At 52.1% G+C, this 19,615-nt stretch overlaps 1 protein-coding gene across 2 annotated transcripts in view; it reads right to left on the minus strand.

Moving 5' to 3' along the window:
* Positions 1–925: 925 nt before the first annotated feature.
* The window catches only part of MYBL2 (v-myb avian myeloblastosis viral oncogene homolog-like 2), a 58,866-nt gene continuing 40,176 nt past the window's right edge, over positions 926–19,615 (minus strand). For both annotated transcript variants that reach the window (XM_011929028.1, XM_011929027.1), the window contains 8 exons: positions 18,371–18,658; positions 14,889–15,302; positions 11,752–11,891; positions 7,361–7,460; positions 5,847–5,960; positions 4,324–4,428; positions 2,083–2,232; positions 926–1,452 (listed from right to left, as the gene is read on the minus strand). In XM_011929028.1, the coding sequence (XP_011784418.1) occupies positions 1,324–1,452; positions 2,083–2,232; positions 4,324–4,428; positions 5,847–5,960; positions 7,361–7,460; positions 11,752–11,891; positions 14,889–15,302; positions 18,371–18,658 (1,440 nt within the window). In that variant the 3' untranslated portion in view covers positions 926–1,323. The remainder of the gene's footprint in view (positions 1,453–2,082; positions 2,233–4,323; positions 4,429–5,846; positions 5,961–7,360; positions 7,461–11,751; positions 11,892–14,888; positions 15,303–18,370; positions 18,659–19,615) is intronic.

Here is a 19,615-nt window from a genome sequence, read left to right on the forward strand (position 1 = left end):
ACACGGGCTGCGTGGTGCAGGGTGGGAAGCGCAGAGCCCCCGCCCCTCCTCGGCTCTAGATCAAGAACTGAGACACTGCCAGGATCAAGCATGGCATCCCTGCGTGTGGATGGATGGGAGTAGAGGGACCGTAGGTGGGAGCTCAGCAGGGAGAAAGGGGTGTGTCTGAGACCAGACACATCTGAACTCTGGCACCCTAATTAACTCAGTCCCCATCCCCCTAGAGTAGGCCACATCTCTTGCCCCAGGTGAGGACCTGCCCCAAGTCCGCTCAACCTCTGCCCACAGGGATGGCCACGTGCCTGTCCCATGAAGCCCACTGCTGAAAACATCACTTCCTCATTCAGACGTTCTCAGACTTGGCATCTTCCCCTCTTCAAACCCCAGTGACTCTTCCCAACCACCTGCCAAGCACTGTGCTCTGTAGCCACAACCCTAGGGATTTAGGGCCACAAGGGGGCTCTGGCCCATCCTGGTCTCCTGCTCAGCCTTGGCCACCGGGGCTAGACGGTTCTGCCTTCACCCCTCTTCCTTGCTTACCAGTCTGACCTGTGACCCAGGCTCAGCTTGAGGCAGGGGCTTGTTAGTGGGCAGGTGAGCTACCCAAGGCAAGGGCCAGGCAAGACCCTACCGCACCAACCCATCGTCCTCCTCTGTCCCCAGTCTCTGTCCACCCTTACCCCACCCCATGGCTAATAGTACTCAGAGCTTTGCAGAGATGCCCACTGGGTGCAGAGATGAGAGAAACTGCTCCCAGCTCACTGGGCCCCTCTATGGAAACAGGGTCAAGGGCCCAGGCCTGGGCTGTGCAGATAAGGCTGGCCTCTGAGAATGAGCATTCAGGTCCCTATATCCCAGAAGAGGCCCATGGGCCACCAGGGAACCATGAGCAGGGCCCAGTAGAGAGGCAGAGTCCAGACCAGCACAAAGAGAAAGGCAATTTTATTCTTCCAAAAAAATGCACCAGGAGAGGGTGAGCACAGGAGCACCCTTGGCCACATCCCCCATCCTAAGCAGGGTCTGAGATGAGGCCAGGCCTGACCTGGGCTTCAGAGAAGCTGACTGGGCTCCCTGTGGCCTTGGGGAGGAAACCAGGCAGACCTGGGAGTGGGACTTTGTTGTTAGCACCAGGAGCCGCCCGCAGCTGGGCTCGGCGACAGGGCAGCGCGTGGCCCTGCTGCCTCCACCTGAGAGTCTGGGGAGGGGCTGGTGGCAGAAGGCTCCCTGCAGGAGGTCACCTGAATGACTCTCAGATTCACAGACCCCCTCCGCCCTCCTCAACCCCTGTAAACATGAGAATGGGCTCGTGACACCCCTAGCACCTCAGGACAAGATGAGGGTCCGAGATGTGTGACTGGGCTTCAGGCGGCCCAGGAGCTGCCGGGCTTTCTCCTGCATGAAGAGCTGGTCCCTGGTCCCCCCGCAGGCCACCGTCTTCCAGGCACTGGACATCTGGGAGAAGGCGAGAGGGTTACCATCCAGGCAGACACTATGTGTTCCTAACAGACCCTGGTGATCCTGGTCAGACAGGTGGAGTTATAAGCCTCCCTCCCCTAGAAGTCAGAGCCTTCTTATTCTCTCTCCACATTCCCTGTGACCCTGGACAAGTCACTTCCTGGCTGTGGGCTTCCTCAACTGTAAGCAGGAAGCTGGACAAGGAGACATGGCCATGCACTGCCCCCCTGCCCCACTGCTGTGCAGCACCAGCCTCTCAAGGAGAAACCACAGCCAGAAGGCGGGTGAGAAGGAGCAGTGAGATTGGGTCAGCAGCCTGAGGCCAGCCCCTGCCTGAGGACAGACATGTACTAAAGCAAACCAAATGCAGAATAATGATTTAGTTACAAGTAAAACCCAGGTCACAAAAGAGAGAATGGCAGAATGGGGGTGTCTCTACAGTATGTGGGGTCAGGGAAGGCTTCCCCCTGAGGAAGCAGCATTGAGACTGAGATCAGAAGAGTAAGTTAAGCAAACGTAGCCACGGGAAGTACCAGGAAGAACACCCAGGCAGAGGAACAGCCTATGCAAAGGCCCTGAGCTAAGAACGCGAGCACTGCAGGACCCCCAGGGATGGCCAGCACTCACAGGGGCAGGTGTCGGGAAGTGGCTTCGGGGCTTCTGGGCCACTGCTGCCTTCTCTGGCTTGGCCTGCAAGAAGCCCTGGTTGAGCAGGCTGTTGTCTTCTTTGATACCTGACAGGGTGAGGCTGGAGGAGTTTGAAGGGGCAGTTGTCGGCTGAAATCAAAACCAAGGAGTCACCATTTTGCCAGAAGGTGTGAGAGGCAAGAAAAAACCCCACAATCCCACCCCAGCACCACCACCTGGGTGCTGAGACCTGAAAGAGGATGCACGCTTTTCCAAGCCTCAGTTTCTACTTTCAGATGGGGAGTTTGCATGAGCTTAATCTTACTTTATACTTAGAAGATTAAGCAAGGAGCCAGGCGTGGTGGCTCACGCCTGTAATCCCAGCACTTTGGGAGGCTGAGGCGGGCGGATCACGAGGTCAAGAATTGAGACCATCCTGGCCAACATGGTGAAACCTCATCTCTACTGAAAATACAAAAATTAGCTGGGTGTGGTGGCGGCGCCTGTAGTCCCAGCTACTTGGGAGGCTGAGGCAGGAGAAAAGCGTGAACCTGGGATGAGACAGAGTTTGCAGTGAGCTGAGATTGCACCACTGCACTCCAGCCTGGGCGACAGGGCCAGACTCTGTCTCCTCCCAAAAAAACAAACAAACAAAAAAAACAAAGAATATGCAAAGAACTTAATCTTGTTCTAAAGAACTTTCTTACTTAAAAAAAAAAAATCAAGCAATCAAGTAAAGAAACATTTGTGTGCGTTTCAGAGCCTGATTCAGTGATGTGTCTTGAGGCACTGTCAGGCACCTCGGGGCGCATCAGCCGTGGGATGGGTGCCGTGCACCCCCAGGCCATAATAACATAATCGATAAATGTGGAGTATTATTGAGCACTGTCGAGTAATAACATACTCAATAATGTTGCCTCCGTCACATCAAGCCTCAGGAACCAAAGCTGTTCCTAGTTTTCCTGGGACCAGAAACATCCACAAGCATCATAAGGATGCAGCTTCAACCCCAAGCACAGCAGAGCTGCACGAAGTCCCTCCCATGCCTTTCCAGCCTCTTTGCCCTGCTTGGCACTGTAGCCTCTTGACTTAGGCTTGGCACCCCTTTTATAGGCTTTTAACTGGGGTTCAGGGAAGCTTGAAGATCCCAGAGAGCAGTGATGGTGCCAGGACTCCAACCCAGGCCCGCCTGACTCAATCTGTGCTGTTCACTCCCTGCAGTGACGCTTTTTTCTTTGCAGTAATCTGACTGCAGGTCTCCTGTCAAGGACCCCTAGCCAGGACAAGGTTTCTCTGCACGGATCGTGAGGGCAGCAGTCTACTTGGAAGATCAGGCAACCCTTAACCTTTGTTCATGATGCTGCCGTGCCTCTCACTGCCTCCCCACTCTGAGCCAGGGCAAACCAACTCACCCCATTGTGAGCAGAGGGATCAGGCGCACACCATGGCTTCTGGGGACCCAGGCTCTGCACAGGCAACAATCCCCTTTCTGAGGTCAACCTGACTGTAGCACCGGGCACAGCAAGTGCACTGGCCTGGGGGCCGTATAGTACCCATCCCAGGGCTGCTGTACCCAAGTGCCTGGCTGTACCTTAAGACACATCACTAGGCCAGGCATGGTGACTCACGCTTGTAATCCCAGCAGTCTGGGAGGCCAAGGCAGGCCGATCACCTGAGGTTGGGAGTTTGAGACCAGCCTGATCAACGTGGAGAAATCCTGTCTCCACTAAAAATACAAAATTAGCCAGGTGTGGTGGTGCATGCCCGTAATCCCAGCTATCTGGGAGACTGAGGCAGGAGAACCACTTGAACTCGGGAGGCGGAGGTTGCGGTAAGCTGAGATGGCACCATTGCACTCCAGCCTGGGCAAGAAGAGCGAAACTCTCTAACTCAAAAAAAAAAAAAGACACATCACTGACCCTTTCTGGGAAGGTGCTGGAGACTGAGATGCATGGTTTTAAAACATGTCCTAGCCACGCAACTCTGCCAAACAAAACCTTCTGTGAGAGACAAGCAGAGCTGCTGAATGAAGCCAGCAGTGGGTGCCCAGACCCACCCTCCCTGATAGGCCCTCCCCGCAGAGCCCAGCATTCCAGAAGCCCAGTTGGAGAACCACTAGACTAACTCCACCTTGAGGGTCCTCTCCAAAACTCAACAGTTCCAAGGGGCAGAAGCCTTCCAAGGAGACCTCATTCTCCTGGGGGCAGATCTGGAATAGGGTAGGGGTGGGGGAACCCTTACCAAAGAGACAGACTTAGGCAGTGTGGACATCATCAGCTTCACATCCTCATCCACAATGTCAAGAGCCAGAGACTTCCGGACTTTCTTGATGGGGCTTCGCCGCAGCTGGGGGTTGGCAGATAGAAGGGGGTTAGGGTGGGTGTCAGGATTCCCCACGGTCAGCACCTGGACAGTCATGGCCATGGATGGTCACAAAACCAGGCCATGCTGCAGTGCAGACTTGGAGCAAGGACCAGCTAGCAGGAATCTGCTGTTAGAAGAATGGGGGAGGCTGGGTGTGCTGGGAAACTTAGGCCCCATGGCCCCATTACAGACTCCGTACCCAAGGTAGACCCTGTCCTGCCAGGTGCTGCAACAGTGAGCAGGCACACAGCATGAACCTCCACCACAAAGTGACCTGCTCTCACCCGAGATGGACCAGACACAGCCCCTCAAATAGGCCCAGCAGAGAATCATCCCAGTAACACCTAAAATACCACCCACAGGCCAGTAATATGGGAACACAAATCCCTCGAGACAAGCCCCTCTTCAAACGCCTAATACAAGCAAGGAATGTCCCATCCCTAACCGTGCACCTCACAGAAGCAGGTCCAGGGTCTGCTCCGATACCAGGGAGCAGCTCTGAGACTCACATCCCACCCTCCACCCAACAGTGCACCCAGCAGGGGCTGCCACGTCTCACAACCACCATCCCCACCAAGGAGAGGCCAGGGAGGGCCCTGGAGTCAAGGGTCCAAGTTCTCTCCACCTGCACATGGGGTGCCAGCTCATGCAAGTCCCACCCAGGCTGACCGCCCACCTCCCCTCCTTACCTAACACCCTGTATATCCCACTGTTCCCAGCTCTCCCTTGAGGAGAGCAGTCTGGGAAAAAAGAGGAGCACAAGGAGACACAAAGGGATCACGCACTGTCACGAAAGCTAACAACACAGTGGCAGGAAGGCTGGCATAGAATGGAGGCTTGGGACAGTCCCTTCCGTGCCCCCCCTGCCCAGAAGTCCCTGCAGACTCCACCTCACCTGAACCCATTCCCCACACCCCCAGCTCATGCAGCCTGACACTCAGCCTGGCGCTGCCTGGTCTGGCTGGCTCGTCCCGACTTCCTTGCCCCCATTCAAAGGATTCCCTTGGAACCTCCCTTTCTGCGGCCCTTGGTACCCTGTGAATTTAGTCATGGCGTGTCTGTCTAGCATCTGTCTCTGCCCCCTGAACACTAAGGGGAGATCCAGTATGGGTCTTAATCGCTGCTCCATCCACTACATCCAGCCCAGCCCCACTTGAGCAGGGTCCGAACACAATGTTGGATAAGTGAATCCTTCAAAGGGGAGCAGGGGAGGGTCCCAGAGACACTGTCCTTATCTTGTCAGTTTCCTTGACAACCACCGTGAGAAAGGGGGCAAAGAGGACATGCTGCACCCCCATTCTCCCCAGTGCCTCACTTTCTACAACCTGCCCCCGGATGCCTTCCCCATGCCATGGCTCCAACTCCCCCTGCCCAGGCTCTCCCACCCCCTCCCCACTCACCCCGGGCTTCCTCTTCTGCTTCTCAGGCCTGACGTCATCCTCGATGATGAGTTCGATGCCAGCCTCAGAGCGCAGCACCTCCTTCAAGTCCTCCTCCAAGTGCGGGGTCTGCGGCTGTGGGTAGGTGCGGGGCAGCCCATGTGAGGCAACACACTCAGGCTGTCTGTGTGTGGGACAGTAGGGCCAACCCAGCTGCAACTGGGCTGTCCTGGGTAAGGCAGGAAGAAGGCCTGACGCCAGGATGCAGATCTCACACGCACCACTCACAACCACTAACTGCTGCCTTGGACAAGCAGCTGATGACCTTGATTCCCGGGGGCCTGCCAGGCTGGGAGCAGCCCAGAGACATAGTAACCCTCACACAGCCCTGTGCAGTAACTGTCATCTTACGCAGCTAGAAACAAAGGCTCAGAGATCAAGAGCCTGGCACATAGTCACACAGCTGCTTAATTAGGACCCGGACAGCTCAAAGCCCAGGCTCACTCAACCCTTTGTTCCACACTAATGGGGGCTCTCAAATCCATTTCCCTTCTCTCAGGCCTGGGGGTTCCCAGGACCTCTCCAGCTTCAGGCAACAGAGAACAGGGGAGGGAGAGTGCTACTGAGTGAAAGGTGTGAAGCACAGCAACTCCTCAGAAGTCACCCGAAAAGCCCCTGCAAACTTTAACTGCAGCTGCCAAGGTCATGAGATTTGCCCTCACACCTGTTTGGAGAGCACGCAGATACTTTAGTAGAGGAGCTGAATCTCCACTGCAATAGGAAAGGAGCACTAACTGTGCCTCACCTCGGCCCATGCAGCATGGTCAGTGGAAAGTCTGCTTGACTCAGAATCAGTTCCATGGCAGGCCCAGGGGAGCCTCAGCCCTCAGCCACCCTTGGGCTTCATAGGAGGCTCCACGCAGTGGAGAAAGAGGGCAGGGGGACCAACTGCAGACCTTGTTCACAGTCCAGTGCCTCCACAACCCTCCACCGATTTCTAAAACACCTGTGTGTTTCAGAAAGCCCAAGGTGCCAACTCCTGTTTTCACAGAAAACACAACCATCCCATCAACTGGGAAGAGTAGGGGAGAAGTGCAGCCTGCATACTGTGGGAAAGACGTCCCTGGGGCTTTCCAGTGCTCTGTAGAGAACTGGGAGTTGGTCAGAAGACAGGCCAGAGCAGCAATTTGCCACTTCTCTGAACGAGGCACAGTGCTTATCTTTGCCTGAAAGTGTTTGAGTTATTTGTATTTCACATCAGTCTCCCCCATCCTGAGGCTGAGTGTCACAGGATACCACCATGTCTCCAGCACCAGCCAGAGCCTGCTTGCACACTCAGGTGCTCAGGAGCAGTCGGAGGAAGTGACAAGGAGCAGCCTCAGCTTCCCCATTTATACTATCAGGATCTCCGCATCTTCTCAGGAGGAAGAATCAAGGGAGACCTCAGAGGGAAGGGTCCTGTGGACTGAACATAGTTGGATGAACCCAAGGGATCCCACTGTGCAGAGATCCACGGCAGTGACCACACCACATACCAGGGGCTTCAGGGGTCCGTACTTCTCCAGGGCATTCTTGAACGGGGTTGGTGTGTGGGGAGTGTTGTCCATGGAGTACTTCTGATCTGGGGTTACAAACCTGCCAGGGGCCAGAGCAGGGGAATCAATGACAGGACAGGGGCTGACGCCCGGCACTCTGCTGCCCTGGCTCCACCTTCCCCCAGTGTGACCTTTGGCCCAGCAAAGGTTCTCTTCCCATCCCTCTCCCCACCCTGCAGGTCAAAGTCAGGGGCTCGGCTCGGGGGAAACACAAGGAAGAGGGGAGTCTAAGACGGGCCAGAAGCTCCAGACGGGTGGCAGATAGCTGAGAATGCTGCTCAGTCACGGTCCAGACTTGGGACTTTCCAGAAAACAAGGCAGCCCATGGCCACACTTCAGGAACAGTGAGAGGGGCACGGAGCGAGGTGGGAACCCAGGAAGATCCCATCCTGCCCAGCTCTCCCTGGAGAGCCTGTGTGAGAAGGATGGCAGCAGCACACTAGGGAAAGGAGGGGTGAGAGGTGAGGCCAGCATCTTCCCAGGTCTCCCGAGAGTTCACCAAGGTGATGGACATGCGGAGGAAACCCTTCAGCAGAGCACAGAAAAAACTCAGGACGGCCTGGTCCAGAAGCAGAACTGTAAGATTCTTCTATCAGATGTGGACCCACCATGGGTGATTTCCGCCTGCCCCTGGAGCAGGGGGACAGAAGAGGCACCTCACGCCCCAGAGCACCAGGGCTGGCGATATGCGGCAGGGCCAGGCTGGGTGTGGGCAAATGTCAGCTCTGAAGGAAGCTACCAGGTTCCACAAACATGAGCCCTTGTGCTAGTATGTGACCTTAGTCACCTGGAGATGCCACCATGGCTAACTCTCATGGCATAACCAAGGCCCTTAGAGGATGAGAGAAAAGCCCAGGTAGCCAGGGACTCAGGTCATGAGGCCAACTCCTAGAGACAGCAGCCTGGGGCCTGGACACCTCCGCTTCCCGCAACTGGCCAGCCACTCCATGGGGGGATAAAAAAAACTAGTACAAGTGCAGACCATTCTTTTCTTCCTTCCTCAGGACCTAGAGATCAGGCAGGGATCCACAGTCTCTTCCCAAACCCTTGTTATCCCCCATCTGGGACATACAGAGATCCCCCTCTGTAAGGAAGAGCGAAGACAGGTAAGCACAGGTCAAATGTACACATCTTACAGTTCAAACCACAGCTCACAGGGGTGAATCTGAGCCACTCAAGCATCTCCATGGGACAACGGAGTTTCTGAGGAACAAGAGAAAGTTCCGGAATCCCTCTAATTCATGGCATCAACAAGGACTAAGAGCCCACACATGGCCAAAGGCGGTGGTTCACACCTGTAATCCTAACACTCTGGGATTAGTGTTAGGCTAACAGGAGAGTATCACTTGAGGCCAGGAGTTCAAGAACAGCCTGGGTAACACAGACAGACTCCATCTCTACTAAAAATAAAAAAATCAGCCAGCCACGGTGGTGCTTGTAGTCCCAACTACTCCAGAGACTATGGGAGGAGGGCCACTCAAGCCCAGAATTCAAGGCTACAGTGAGCCATGATTACACCACTGCACTCCAGCCTGGGTGACTAAGAGAGACCTTGCCTCGGAAAAATGGGGGAAAAAAAAAAAAATGTATATACACACATTAGAAAACTCAGGGAGAGGCCGGCCGTGGTGACTCATCCCTGTAATGCCAGCATTTTAGGAGGCTGAGGCAGAAGGATTGCTTGAGTCTCAGAGTTCAAGACTAGCCTGGGCAACACAGTGAGACCCTGTCTCTCCAAAAAACAAGAAAATTAGCCAGGCATGGTGGTGCACACCTGTGGTCTCCGCTAGTTAGGAAGCTGAGGTGGGAGGATCGCTTGAGCCTGGGAGGTAGAAGCTACAGTGGGCCATGATCAGACCACTGCATTCAACCTTGGGGACAGAGCAAGACTATCTCAAAAAGAAACCTCAGGGAGGCAGGGAGGCTGACTTGAAAAGGGAATTCAAAAGATTGCTTGGAGATAAAAAATGCAGCTCTGTACGTCAGAGAACTCAGCAAGTTGGAAACCAAAGACAACCAAACTGGTGAATCAGAAAACAATCCCATCATGTTCTTGGCAGATTAAGGATATGGCTCAAGATGACGAAGAGGAGTATGAAGATGAAAAAGACACAGATCAATCCAGCCTATATAGGAAGGAATTCGTAAGGTAGGAGAAGGGGCAGACAGGAAAAGAAAAACTAAAGAAATAAACACTTCCTCAGCTCAAGGTTTGAATCTTTAGTCTGATATGAAAGCCAGGGAGGAAAAAAATAGAGAAATAACCACACCACCATACAGCCTGGCAAATTTGAGGGATAACTAAAGAGACTCTCTACAAAGGAATAACAGCTGGATTACAGCTCACTCCTATAATACCAGCACTTTGGGAGGCCAAGGCAGGCCATTTGAGTCAGGAGTTAAGACACCAGCCTGACCAACATGGTGAAACCCCATCTCTACAAAAAAAATAGAAAAATTAGCAAAAACTATAAAAATTAGAATTCATCACCAGCAGGCCCACACTACATGGTTAAAGGATGGCCTTCAGAAGAAACAAGATGGACATATGGATCTAAAGAGGAATGAACACTGGAGATGCTTCTTCCTATAGAAAAAAGGAGTTGGAGGGAGGCAGCAAATGAGGCCACATGGGTAAGAAAGACAGGGAGAGAGAGAAGTATCAATGCCTTTTGTAGCGATAGCATCTCTGTTTAAGGGCTTAGATCCAAAGTCCAGGATTCTGGTTTGAATGAACAATCATTTATCACGAAACCTATCTAAGTTACACTTCAGATCAACTCTTTAGAGACAGATTTCTTTTTTCTTTCTTTAAAAAAAAAAAACAAACAAACAAACTAGAAAGAGGGTCACGCTCTGTCACCTAGGCTGGAGTGCAGTAGTCAACCATAGCTCACTGCAGCTTCAAACTCCTGGGCTCAAGCAATCCTCCCACTTCAGCCTCCCCAGTAGCTGGGACTACAGGCACACACCACCATGTCCAGCTAATTAAAAAAAAATTTTTTGGTTGGGAGCGGTGGCTCACACATGTAATCCCAGCACTTTGGGAAGCTGAGGTGGGTAGATCACAAGGTCAGGAGTTTGAGACCAGCCTGACCAACATGGTGAAACCCCGTTTCTACTAAAAATACAAAAATTAGCCAGGTGTGGTGGCTCACGCCTGTAATCTCAGCTACTCAGGAGGCTGAGGCAGGAGAACCACTTGAACCTGGGAGGCGGAGGTTGCAGTGAGCTGAGATTGCGCCACTGCCCTCCAGCCTGGGTGACAAAGCAAGACTCCATCTCAAAAATAAATAAATAAAAATTTTCTTTTTCTTTTTTTTTGGATAGACAGTGTCTCCCTGTATTGCCCAGACTGGTCTTAAACCCCTAGTCTCAAGTGATCCTCCCACCTCAGCCTCCCAAGTGCTGGGATTACAAGTGTGAGCCACTGAGCCGGACTTTGGAGAATGATTTCTGACTAAGGGAGTCACAAATCTTTTCCTGAAATTATATCACTATCAGGGCTAAAATTCCTGAGCTGACTTCTGAATCACAAAATAATTATTTCCTCCTCCAGCTAATGTATCAAGCAGAGAAATAGTTAAGCAACTCTCTCTACCTGGAATTTAGAATCATGATGACTTGAGGAATTAAACTTATTGTAAAAGCACTTCCATAAAAGCAGGCTGGCAAGCAACCTGCACAGGCTTCCAGACAGAAAACGCTGTGCTCCGTAAGCTCAGAGGACAGGAATGCAGCCTCCAGTCCTGATGGAGGGACTGGGGCACTTCCGCCTTGCACATAAGGCTGCTCAAACACAGAGAATTTGCACTTGAAACCTTAGGAAGGGGAAGAGATTATGTTTTTCAGGCTAATATGGACTCTGTCCGTTCCTGAGACAGAAAATTATCAAATGAGGGGCAGGTGCAGTAGCTCACGCCTGTAATCCCAGAGTTTTGGGAGGCTGTGGCAGGATCACTTTAAGGCCAGCTCAAGACCAGCCCAGATAAAGTAGCAAGACCTCACCTCTTAAAAAATTTTATTAGATGAGCATGGTGGCATGCACCTAGAGTCCCAGCTACTCAGGAGGCTGAGGCAGGAGGAACACAAAAAAGGAAACTATCAAATTAAAAAATAACAAATGAGGGAAAGCACAGGTGGAGCCCCAGACTATACTGACAAAAATGATAAATCGTGGTGGCCAGAAAGGAGAGGGCTTTCTTCAGTCTCCAGTGTTATTCCAAGGGTGTCCCCTCCCACTGTTCTACCAGCTTGAGTGGTCCTCAAGCCCATGGTATCGCGTTGCTGAGGGAGAGGACGGCGAAGGTGGGGGGCATTACAGCACTCACGCAGCATGTTTCTGGTGCAGGGGTGTCTTGTCCCGGTGCAGTGGTGTGGTGACCACCACCTTCTGGCTACACACTGGGGTGGATGTCAGCGAGGGGCTCTCCAGCTCCAATGTGTCCTGTTTGTTCCAGAAGTTCAGAAACTGCCGAAGAAGAGAGAGGGAACAAGACAAAATGATCACCTGCATGTGGATTCCTGAGACCTCAGGGGGTCATGGGTAGAGATCCTTGAGTTCCTCCCCCAAAACATCTGCTCTCTGATACTGAGGTCCCCTCCTGACCATCATACACCAGAGAATAAGGACTGGGACAGATCGATACCAGGAGCCTACCAAGCAGGGTCACACAGGCCTTTGGGGTTCCGTTACCCTAATCCTAGCTTTTGCCATCTCTACTCGAGTGCCACGACGCAGTTAAGGCACAGGAAGCCAACTGCGGGAGAGCGGCTCCTTCTCAGAAGAAATAAAACTAGCTCTGAACTGACCTGTGAAGGCGCAAGGCATGTGACAGTTGTAGTGATCCTGGTGGTGGGGGGTTATCATTTAGAAGGCACCTTCTCTTGCCAGTGCTAAGCACTTCACACAAATAATTTAGTTTCCACAAATCCTGAGACATAGGCACTATTACTATCTCCCTTTTACAGGTAAGAGAACCAAAGCTTAGAGAAGTTTTGAGTCTTGCACTGAATGCTAGAGGTGAGACTCAAATCTAGACCTAAGTCAGCATCCATTCTTTGAAGCACCACCCTCTCTTCCCTCCCTGCCCTGAAGACGCTGTAATAGAGAGCCATCTGCAACCCTCAGGGTCACCACTCTAAATGGGGTCTCTGGTGTAGGGCGGCCACCATGCTCCATCATCCTGAGCTGCCCAAATAGTAGCTCAGGGACCCGCTGCCTTCCTTCTCCAGCCAGCAGCCCTCACTTGCAGGCATGTTACAGGCTGACCTGTGTCTCCCTCAAATTTACATCCTCAAGTCCCAATTCTCAGCACCTCAGAATGGGACTGTATTAATACTTGGAGATAAGGCCTTTAAAGTGGTTAGTTAGGCCAGGCGCGGTGGCTCACGCCTGTAATCCCAGCACTGTGGGAGGCAGAGGCGGGTGGATCACCTGAGGTCAGGTATTCGAGACCAGCCTGGCCAACATGGTGAAAACACAACACTACTAGAAGTACAAAAAAATAGCTGGGCATGGTAGCTCATGCCTGTAATCCCAGCTACTCAGGAGCCTGAGGCAGGAAAATTGCTTGAACCTGGGAGGTGGAAGTTGCAGTGAGCTGTGATCATGCCACTGCACTCCAGCCTGAGCAACAGAGCAAGACTACATCTCAAAAAATAAAAATTAAAAATAAAGTGGTAAGTTAAAATAAAGTCAGTAGAGGCTGGGCACAGTGGCTCAGGCCTGTAATCCCAGCACTTTGGGAGGCCAAGGCGGGTGGATCACTTGAGGTCAGGAGTTCGAGACCAGTCTGGCCAACATGGTGAAACCCCATCTCTACTAAAACAACAACAACAAAAAATAGCTGGGCATGGTAGCTCATGCCTGTAATCCCAGCTACTCAGGAGCCTGAGGCAGGAAAATTGCTTGAACCTGGGAGGTGGAGGTTGCAGTGAGCTGAGATCGTGCCACTGCACTCCAGCCTGAGCAACAGAGCAAGACTACATCTCAAAAAATAAAAATTAAAAATAAAGTGGTAAGTTAAAATAAAGTCAGTAGAGGCTGGGCACAGTGGCTCAGGCCTGTAATCCTAGCACTTTGGGAGGCCAAGGCGGGTGGATCACTTGAGGTCAGGAGTTCGAGACCAGTCTGGCCAACATGGTGAAACCCCATCTCTACTAAAACAACAACAACAAAAAATAGCTGGGCATGGTAGCTCATGCCTGTAATCCCAGCTACTCAGGAGCCTGAGGCAGGAAAATTGCTTGAACCTGGGAGGTGGAAGTTGCAGTGAGCTGTGATCATGCCACTGCACTCCAGCCTCTGGCCTGGACAACAGAACAAGACTCCATCTCAAAAAATAAAAATAAAGAAATAAAGTCATTAGAGTGGGCCTTAATCCAATAACTGGTATCCTTGTAAGATTATAAATAAGAGGTTTTAAAAGAAAAAATAATAGATTAGGACACAGGCGACCACGTGAAGACACAGGAGGAGCCAGCATCTACAAGCCAAGGAGAGAGGCCTCAGAAGAAACCAATGATGCTCAATTTCTGTTGTCGAATCCACTGAGTCTGTGGTACTCTGTTAAGCAGCCAGAGCAAACCGACACGGGGTCTCTCTCAAAATGCCACTAGCCATCCTGACCCATGATGACAGGGTCGCCTCCTGCACTGGGCCACCTCAGGGCCTTGCTCTCACCCACAGCCTCAAGGGAAGAACAGACCTAATGACAGCCAAAGCCCAAGGTTATACTAGGCCCACCAAGGCCCTGCGCCACCCCCCCACCACTCCACACATCCTCTCTGCCCTTCCTTTTCTGTGCCTTTGGTCAAGGTGCTCAAGGAGAACCAGCCCAGATACCTCTCTGCAGAAGGCCAGGTGCCCCCCACGACCTCTGTCTCGGAGAGACCCTGGCATCCATCCCGGCTCCCGAAGCTCTGTGTGTTACTAAAAGGCACGCAGGGGCAACACCCAGGACAGTGAGTTCTCAGTGACTTCGCAATTGCTATCACATGGCACTTCCCACACTCTATTCTGGTTCATTACAAGCTCATCCCCAGCACTGGCTATCCCAGCTCTTCCCAGCACCGGGCAGGGCCAGTCAGTGCTGGGGACAACCCATCATCTTCATCTTTGCTCCCCAGTGCTGGCAAGTCTGCTACGAAATAGGTTCCACAAATGGAATGAACAAACACGACAGTTCTCTTCCTCTCCTTCACTACCCAGCTACCAGCATCCTCCTCCTCCTCCTGGCAGTCTTCCTGGACTCGCTCAGACTAGATACACATATGCAGCACCATAAGCCTTCTCCTTCATCCTGATTATCACATTTTCTGGGTCTTTTTCAGTTAACTGGTCTTCCTACCAGAGCGTAAGCTGCATGAGGACAGAGCCAGGTCTGGTTTTGCTCACCTTTGCCCCAGCACTGAACACTAGGTGTCTGTACCAACCCAGTAAGCTGTCACAGTGGGGTCCACGCACCTGGGAGGGCGAGAAGGGCAGGGTCTTAACAGGTGTGCTCTTGGGCGTGAGGCTGTTACAGGAATCCAGGAAGGACAGATTGGTGCTATTCTCAGTGACAGGGGACAGGGCCACACGCCTCTTCCTTTGCCGCTTGAGCACCGAGGGTGGCGTGCCAATGCCAGAGCCCCCGACTTCAGTGCTGGGGGAAATGGGGATCAGCTCCCCCCGGCTGCTCCGGCTCAGGTCTGAGATGGTGTGGCCATCCAGGCGGTACTCGGTCACGCTGGGCACCAGGGCAGCAGGCTGGCGGGGTGGCAGGACCTGCTGCTGCTGTGACGCTTGCAGCTGCACTATGCTGTTGTTGATACTGTCCTCTGCAGATGGCTCCTCAGGGAGGTCAAATTTACTCAGGTCACACCAAGCATCGGGGTCCTGCCCAGGGAGGGAAGTTAGAAATTGCAATTACTATGCTCTTAATACAAGAGGACTTGTTCATTAAAGGAAATATGTAAGTGTCAAGCATGATCCCACAGCCTAGGATCAATCATTAATATTTCATGCATTTCCTCAAAGTTTTCTATGACTATACATCTATATTTTCATAGATTCTTTTTTCCTTTAAAGAGACAGGGTCTCACTCTGTTGCCTACGCTGGAGTACAGTAGCACAATCACAGCTCACTGCAGGCTTAAACTCCTGGGTTCAAGTGATCCTCCCGCCTCAGCCTCCCAAGTAGCTGGGACTACAGGCATGTACCACCATTCTTGGCTGATTTTTTATCTTTCTTTTTTTTTTGAGACAGAGTCTCACTCTGTTGCCCAGGCTGTGGTGCAGTTGTGCAATCTCGGCTCACTGCAACCTTTGCCGCGGCCTCCTGAGTAGCTGGGACTACTGGCATGTGCCATCACGCCCAGCTAATTTTTGTACTTTTAGTAGAGACAGGGTTTCACCATATTAGCCAGGCTGGTCTCGAACTCCTGACCTCAGGTGATCTGACAGTCCCGGCCTCCCCAGGTGCTGGGATGACAGGTGTGAGCCACTGCATCCAGTTTCAGCTAATTTTTTAAAAGATTTTTTACAGAGACTGTGTTTCGCTACGTTACCCAGGCTGGTCTCAAATTCCTGGGCTCATGGGATCCTCTCACCTCAGCCTCCCAAAGTGCTGGGATTATAGGCATGAACCGCAGTACCCAGCCTGCAGATATTTTTATAGAACAAAATAAAGAGCAGTGAATGGGATGTCACTCATCATTGATGCCTCCTTGGGGCAGCTCACAAAAGTTGTTTCCAATCCCCAAAATTCTGCTAGGGAAGCATTACTTTCCCTTTCATACCAAGGAAGCTGAGCTAAGGGGATTTGGTTTTCCCGAAGTTACTCAGCTTCTAGAACAAGCCCGTGAGTCACTACAGGTTTTCCCTCCTTTACCCAGTAAATCACAGCACAAACCAAAAGGCTTCTGGTCTTTGGGTTCTGGCCTCTGAGGGGACCCAGAAGCTAATGCCAAGTTCTGGTTCCCAGGACTTGCAGGAGCCTGGGGCAATTCACTCCTAAGGATGGAGGCCAGCTGGGGGCAGGACCGACCTCAGGCCCACACCCCAACCTCAGGGAGGCCCCAGCACTGACAGTGTCTGGTAGACCAGAAGTACATCCTACAAGGACCACTCAAGTGGACAGAGCAGAGGAGGGAAGACAGGATTTCCACATATGCAGTAACTCCCCCAACAGGTGCTGAAGGTCATCGTAGAAAGAGCCTGAGCTCTGAGAGGGATGGATAGCAGGGCCTGACTCCTGTTCCTGGAGGTCACCAGCTATGTGAAACTGGCCAAGTCTCTCCTAACCTCTCTGAGTGTGGGGTGCTCTCACTGTTGATGAGTCCACTACCCACCTCACAGGTTGTTAAAGACCAACTACAGCTGGGCGCGGTAGCTCACGCCTGTAATCCCAGCACTTTGGGAGGCCGAGACGGGTGGATCACGAGGTCAGGAGATTGAGACCATCCTGGCTAACACGCTGAAACCCCGTCTCTACTAAAAAATACAAAAAATTAGCTGGGCGTGGTGGTGGACGCCTGTAGTCTCAGCTACTTGGGACGATGAGGCAGGAAAATGGCATGAACCCAGGAGGCGGAGCTTGCAGTGAGCTGAGATCAGACCACTGCACTCCAGCCTGGGCGACACAGCAAGGCTCCATCTCAAAAAAAAAAAGACCAACGAAGAGCCCACACATTAGGTAGCAAGTGATGGGCCTGGCAAGCGGCAAGCACTCAAATCTTAGGTACTGTAATTACTCACTAAGCACCGGCTCTGGCAATCAGTGGGTGCTCAATACAGGCGAGCTGTGCCTGCAAGCAAAAGAAAACAGAACGGTCTAGGGTAAAGGGAGGTGATGCTGTGGTATAAACACTGTGCCAGGCATGGAGGGGCCGAATCTCCTCTCAACACTCCCCTCAGAGCTCGGGCGAGGGATGGTGCCCAGTGCTTGCTTCAGAGCTGTGCTGAGAATCCATGAATGTGCTAGTGCCTCTCAAACTCCTCTGACAATCCCTGGAGGTGGGGGCACCATACACAGGGCCTGTAGCTGGGTCCAGTCCCAGCCACTGGGGTCAAGAGGTCAGACCTAGAATGAAAGAGGGCTTGAGTAGATGGTCCTCCAACCCTTCATCAAGTAGTAGCAGGAGCATAGCATGGCAGTCAAGACCACCAAGTGTACTTGCTGTGCAACCATGGGTATACTACTTGACCTCTCTGAGCCTCAGTCTCACCTACAAAACAGAAATGACACACCTCACAGGATAACACGAAAACTGTATGTTAAGCTCAGGCCCTGGCAGTTAGATGTTCTAGCATGGAAGACACCTGAGTGGGAAGGCAAACACGGATGCCCATACTGGACTCCACACCCCAGTGACCAGGCCTCTGGTCTTTCACCTCCCAAAACCCGCTCTACACTGCAGGCGTGGCTGACGCAGTCAGAAGCTAGGGTGTCACACCAAGAAGCCCTCCTCAAAGGACACAACCCGAGAGTCGACACAGTAACCACAACACGGGCTCAATGGCTGTCCCACCCTGAGTAACCAGAACCCACTCCACTCCAAGACCAGCACCAAGCCTTGGCACTTCCTGGGCTCCTCTTCAGGGAGACCCAACCATGTGTGATGCCACAAATACCACGCTGTCCTGTGCTGTCACCTGCAATCAACCTTTAGGACTCAGTGCAGTGCCACCTCCTCTGGGCAGCCTTCCCACCCCACCCTGTGCCATACATAGAGGTCAGATGCCACCACAAATTCCTGCTGCACACACCAGGAGTTCCCCAAAGACAGGGACTGCATGGTGATGACCCTGGTGTCCCCAGCCCTTCGGTTAGGGCTGGGCACTCAGCATCAAGTCAGTAACTGTTAGCAGGGAGATGGAATGAGCAAAAGGATGTGGGCCCACGAGAGAAGCACTTCCTGCTAGGGGTGTTCTGTGCCCACTGTGAAATGTTGTGACCAACATACCGACTCGATCAAGTCCAGGGCTTCAGAGAGGCTAGAACCCACGGCAGGGATGAGGAGGTTGGCTGCCTCCACCACCCACTTGTAGGGCAGACTCATTTCCGGCGGGGAGCCTTCCTGGTCCTCACGCTTTGGAAATTCCTCCAAGGGCTCTGGTGTTCGTACTGCATCCAGATCTGTAGGGATGGGCTCCTGCTCCTTTGAAGTGGTGGCTGCTGCAGGTTCCTCCTCACTGCTTTCCTCCTCCTTTATGGTAGGAGGGACAGAGGGCCAGTTGGTCAGAAGACTTCCCTGAAAGACACAAGAGTACACCATTTGGATTTCGCTGAGATATAGACTCTATAGTAATTTCTAGCTAAAACACACAACCTGAATCTAAGAAGGAAACTCTGATGAACCCAAATAGAGAAACATTCTACAAAATAATTAGCCATATCATATACTTCAAAAATGTCAATATCATGAGACTAAGAAAGGCGGACTAAAGGGATAGGACAACTAAATGCAATGTCTGGTCCTAGACTACATCATGGGCAGGGGAAAATGGAATATAAAGTGTAGATAAACATCCTGAATTAAGCTTAAATTCCCTGGATTGAATATAACTTTACTGTGGTTATGTAAGCAAATGGCCTTATTCTTAGGAATCTATGCTACATAACGTTAACTCTCAAATGGCTCAGATGAAAGTACTAGTACACAGAGATTGGGTACAGTGGCTCACGCCTGTAATCCCAGCACTTTGGGAGGCCAAGGTGGGTGGATCACCTGAGGTCAAGAGTTTGAGATCAGCCTGGCCAACATGGTGAAACCCTGTCTCGACTAAAAATACAAAAAAACATTAGCCAGGCGTGGTGGCACGCACCTGTAATCCCAGCTACTCAGAGGCTGAGGTAGGAGAATCACTTGAACCTGGGAGGCGGAGGTTGCAGTGAGCTGAGATCGTGCCATTGCACTCCAGCCTAGGTAACAAGAGCAAAACTCCGTCTCAAAAAAAATTAAAAATTTAATTTTTAAAGCTTAAACAAACATTAAAAATTAAAGGACCAGGTACAGTGGCTTATGCCTGTAACTCTAGCACTTTGGGAGGCTGAGGCAAGTGGATCCCTTGAGCTCATGAGCTCAAGGTTGCAATGGGCTAAGATCACACCACTGCCCTCCAGCTTGGGCAACACAACAAGAGTCTAATAAAAAAAACAAAGGGTGGGGGAGGGGGCTGGGTGCGATGGCTCACTCTCATAATCCCAG

Source organism: Colobus angolensis, unplaced genomic scaffold (genome assembly GCF_000951035.1).
Source record: "Colobus angolensis palliatus isolate OR3802 unplaced genomic scaffold, Cang.pa_1.0 Scaffold8, whole genome shotgun sequence".
Taxonomy (NCBI): domain Eukaryota; kingdom Metazoa; phylum Chordata; class Mammalia; order Primates; family Cercopithecidae; genus Colobus; species Colobus angolensis.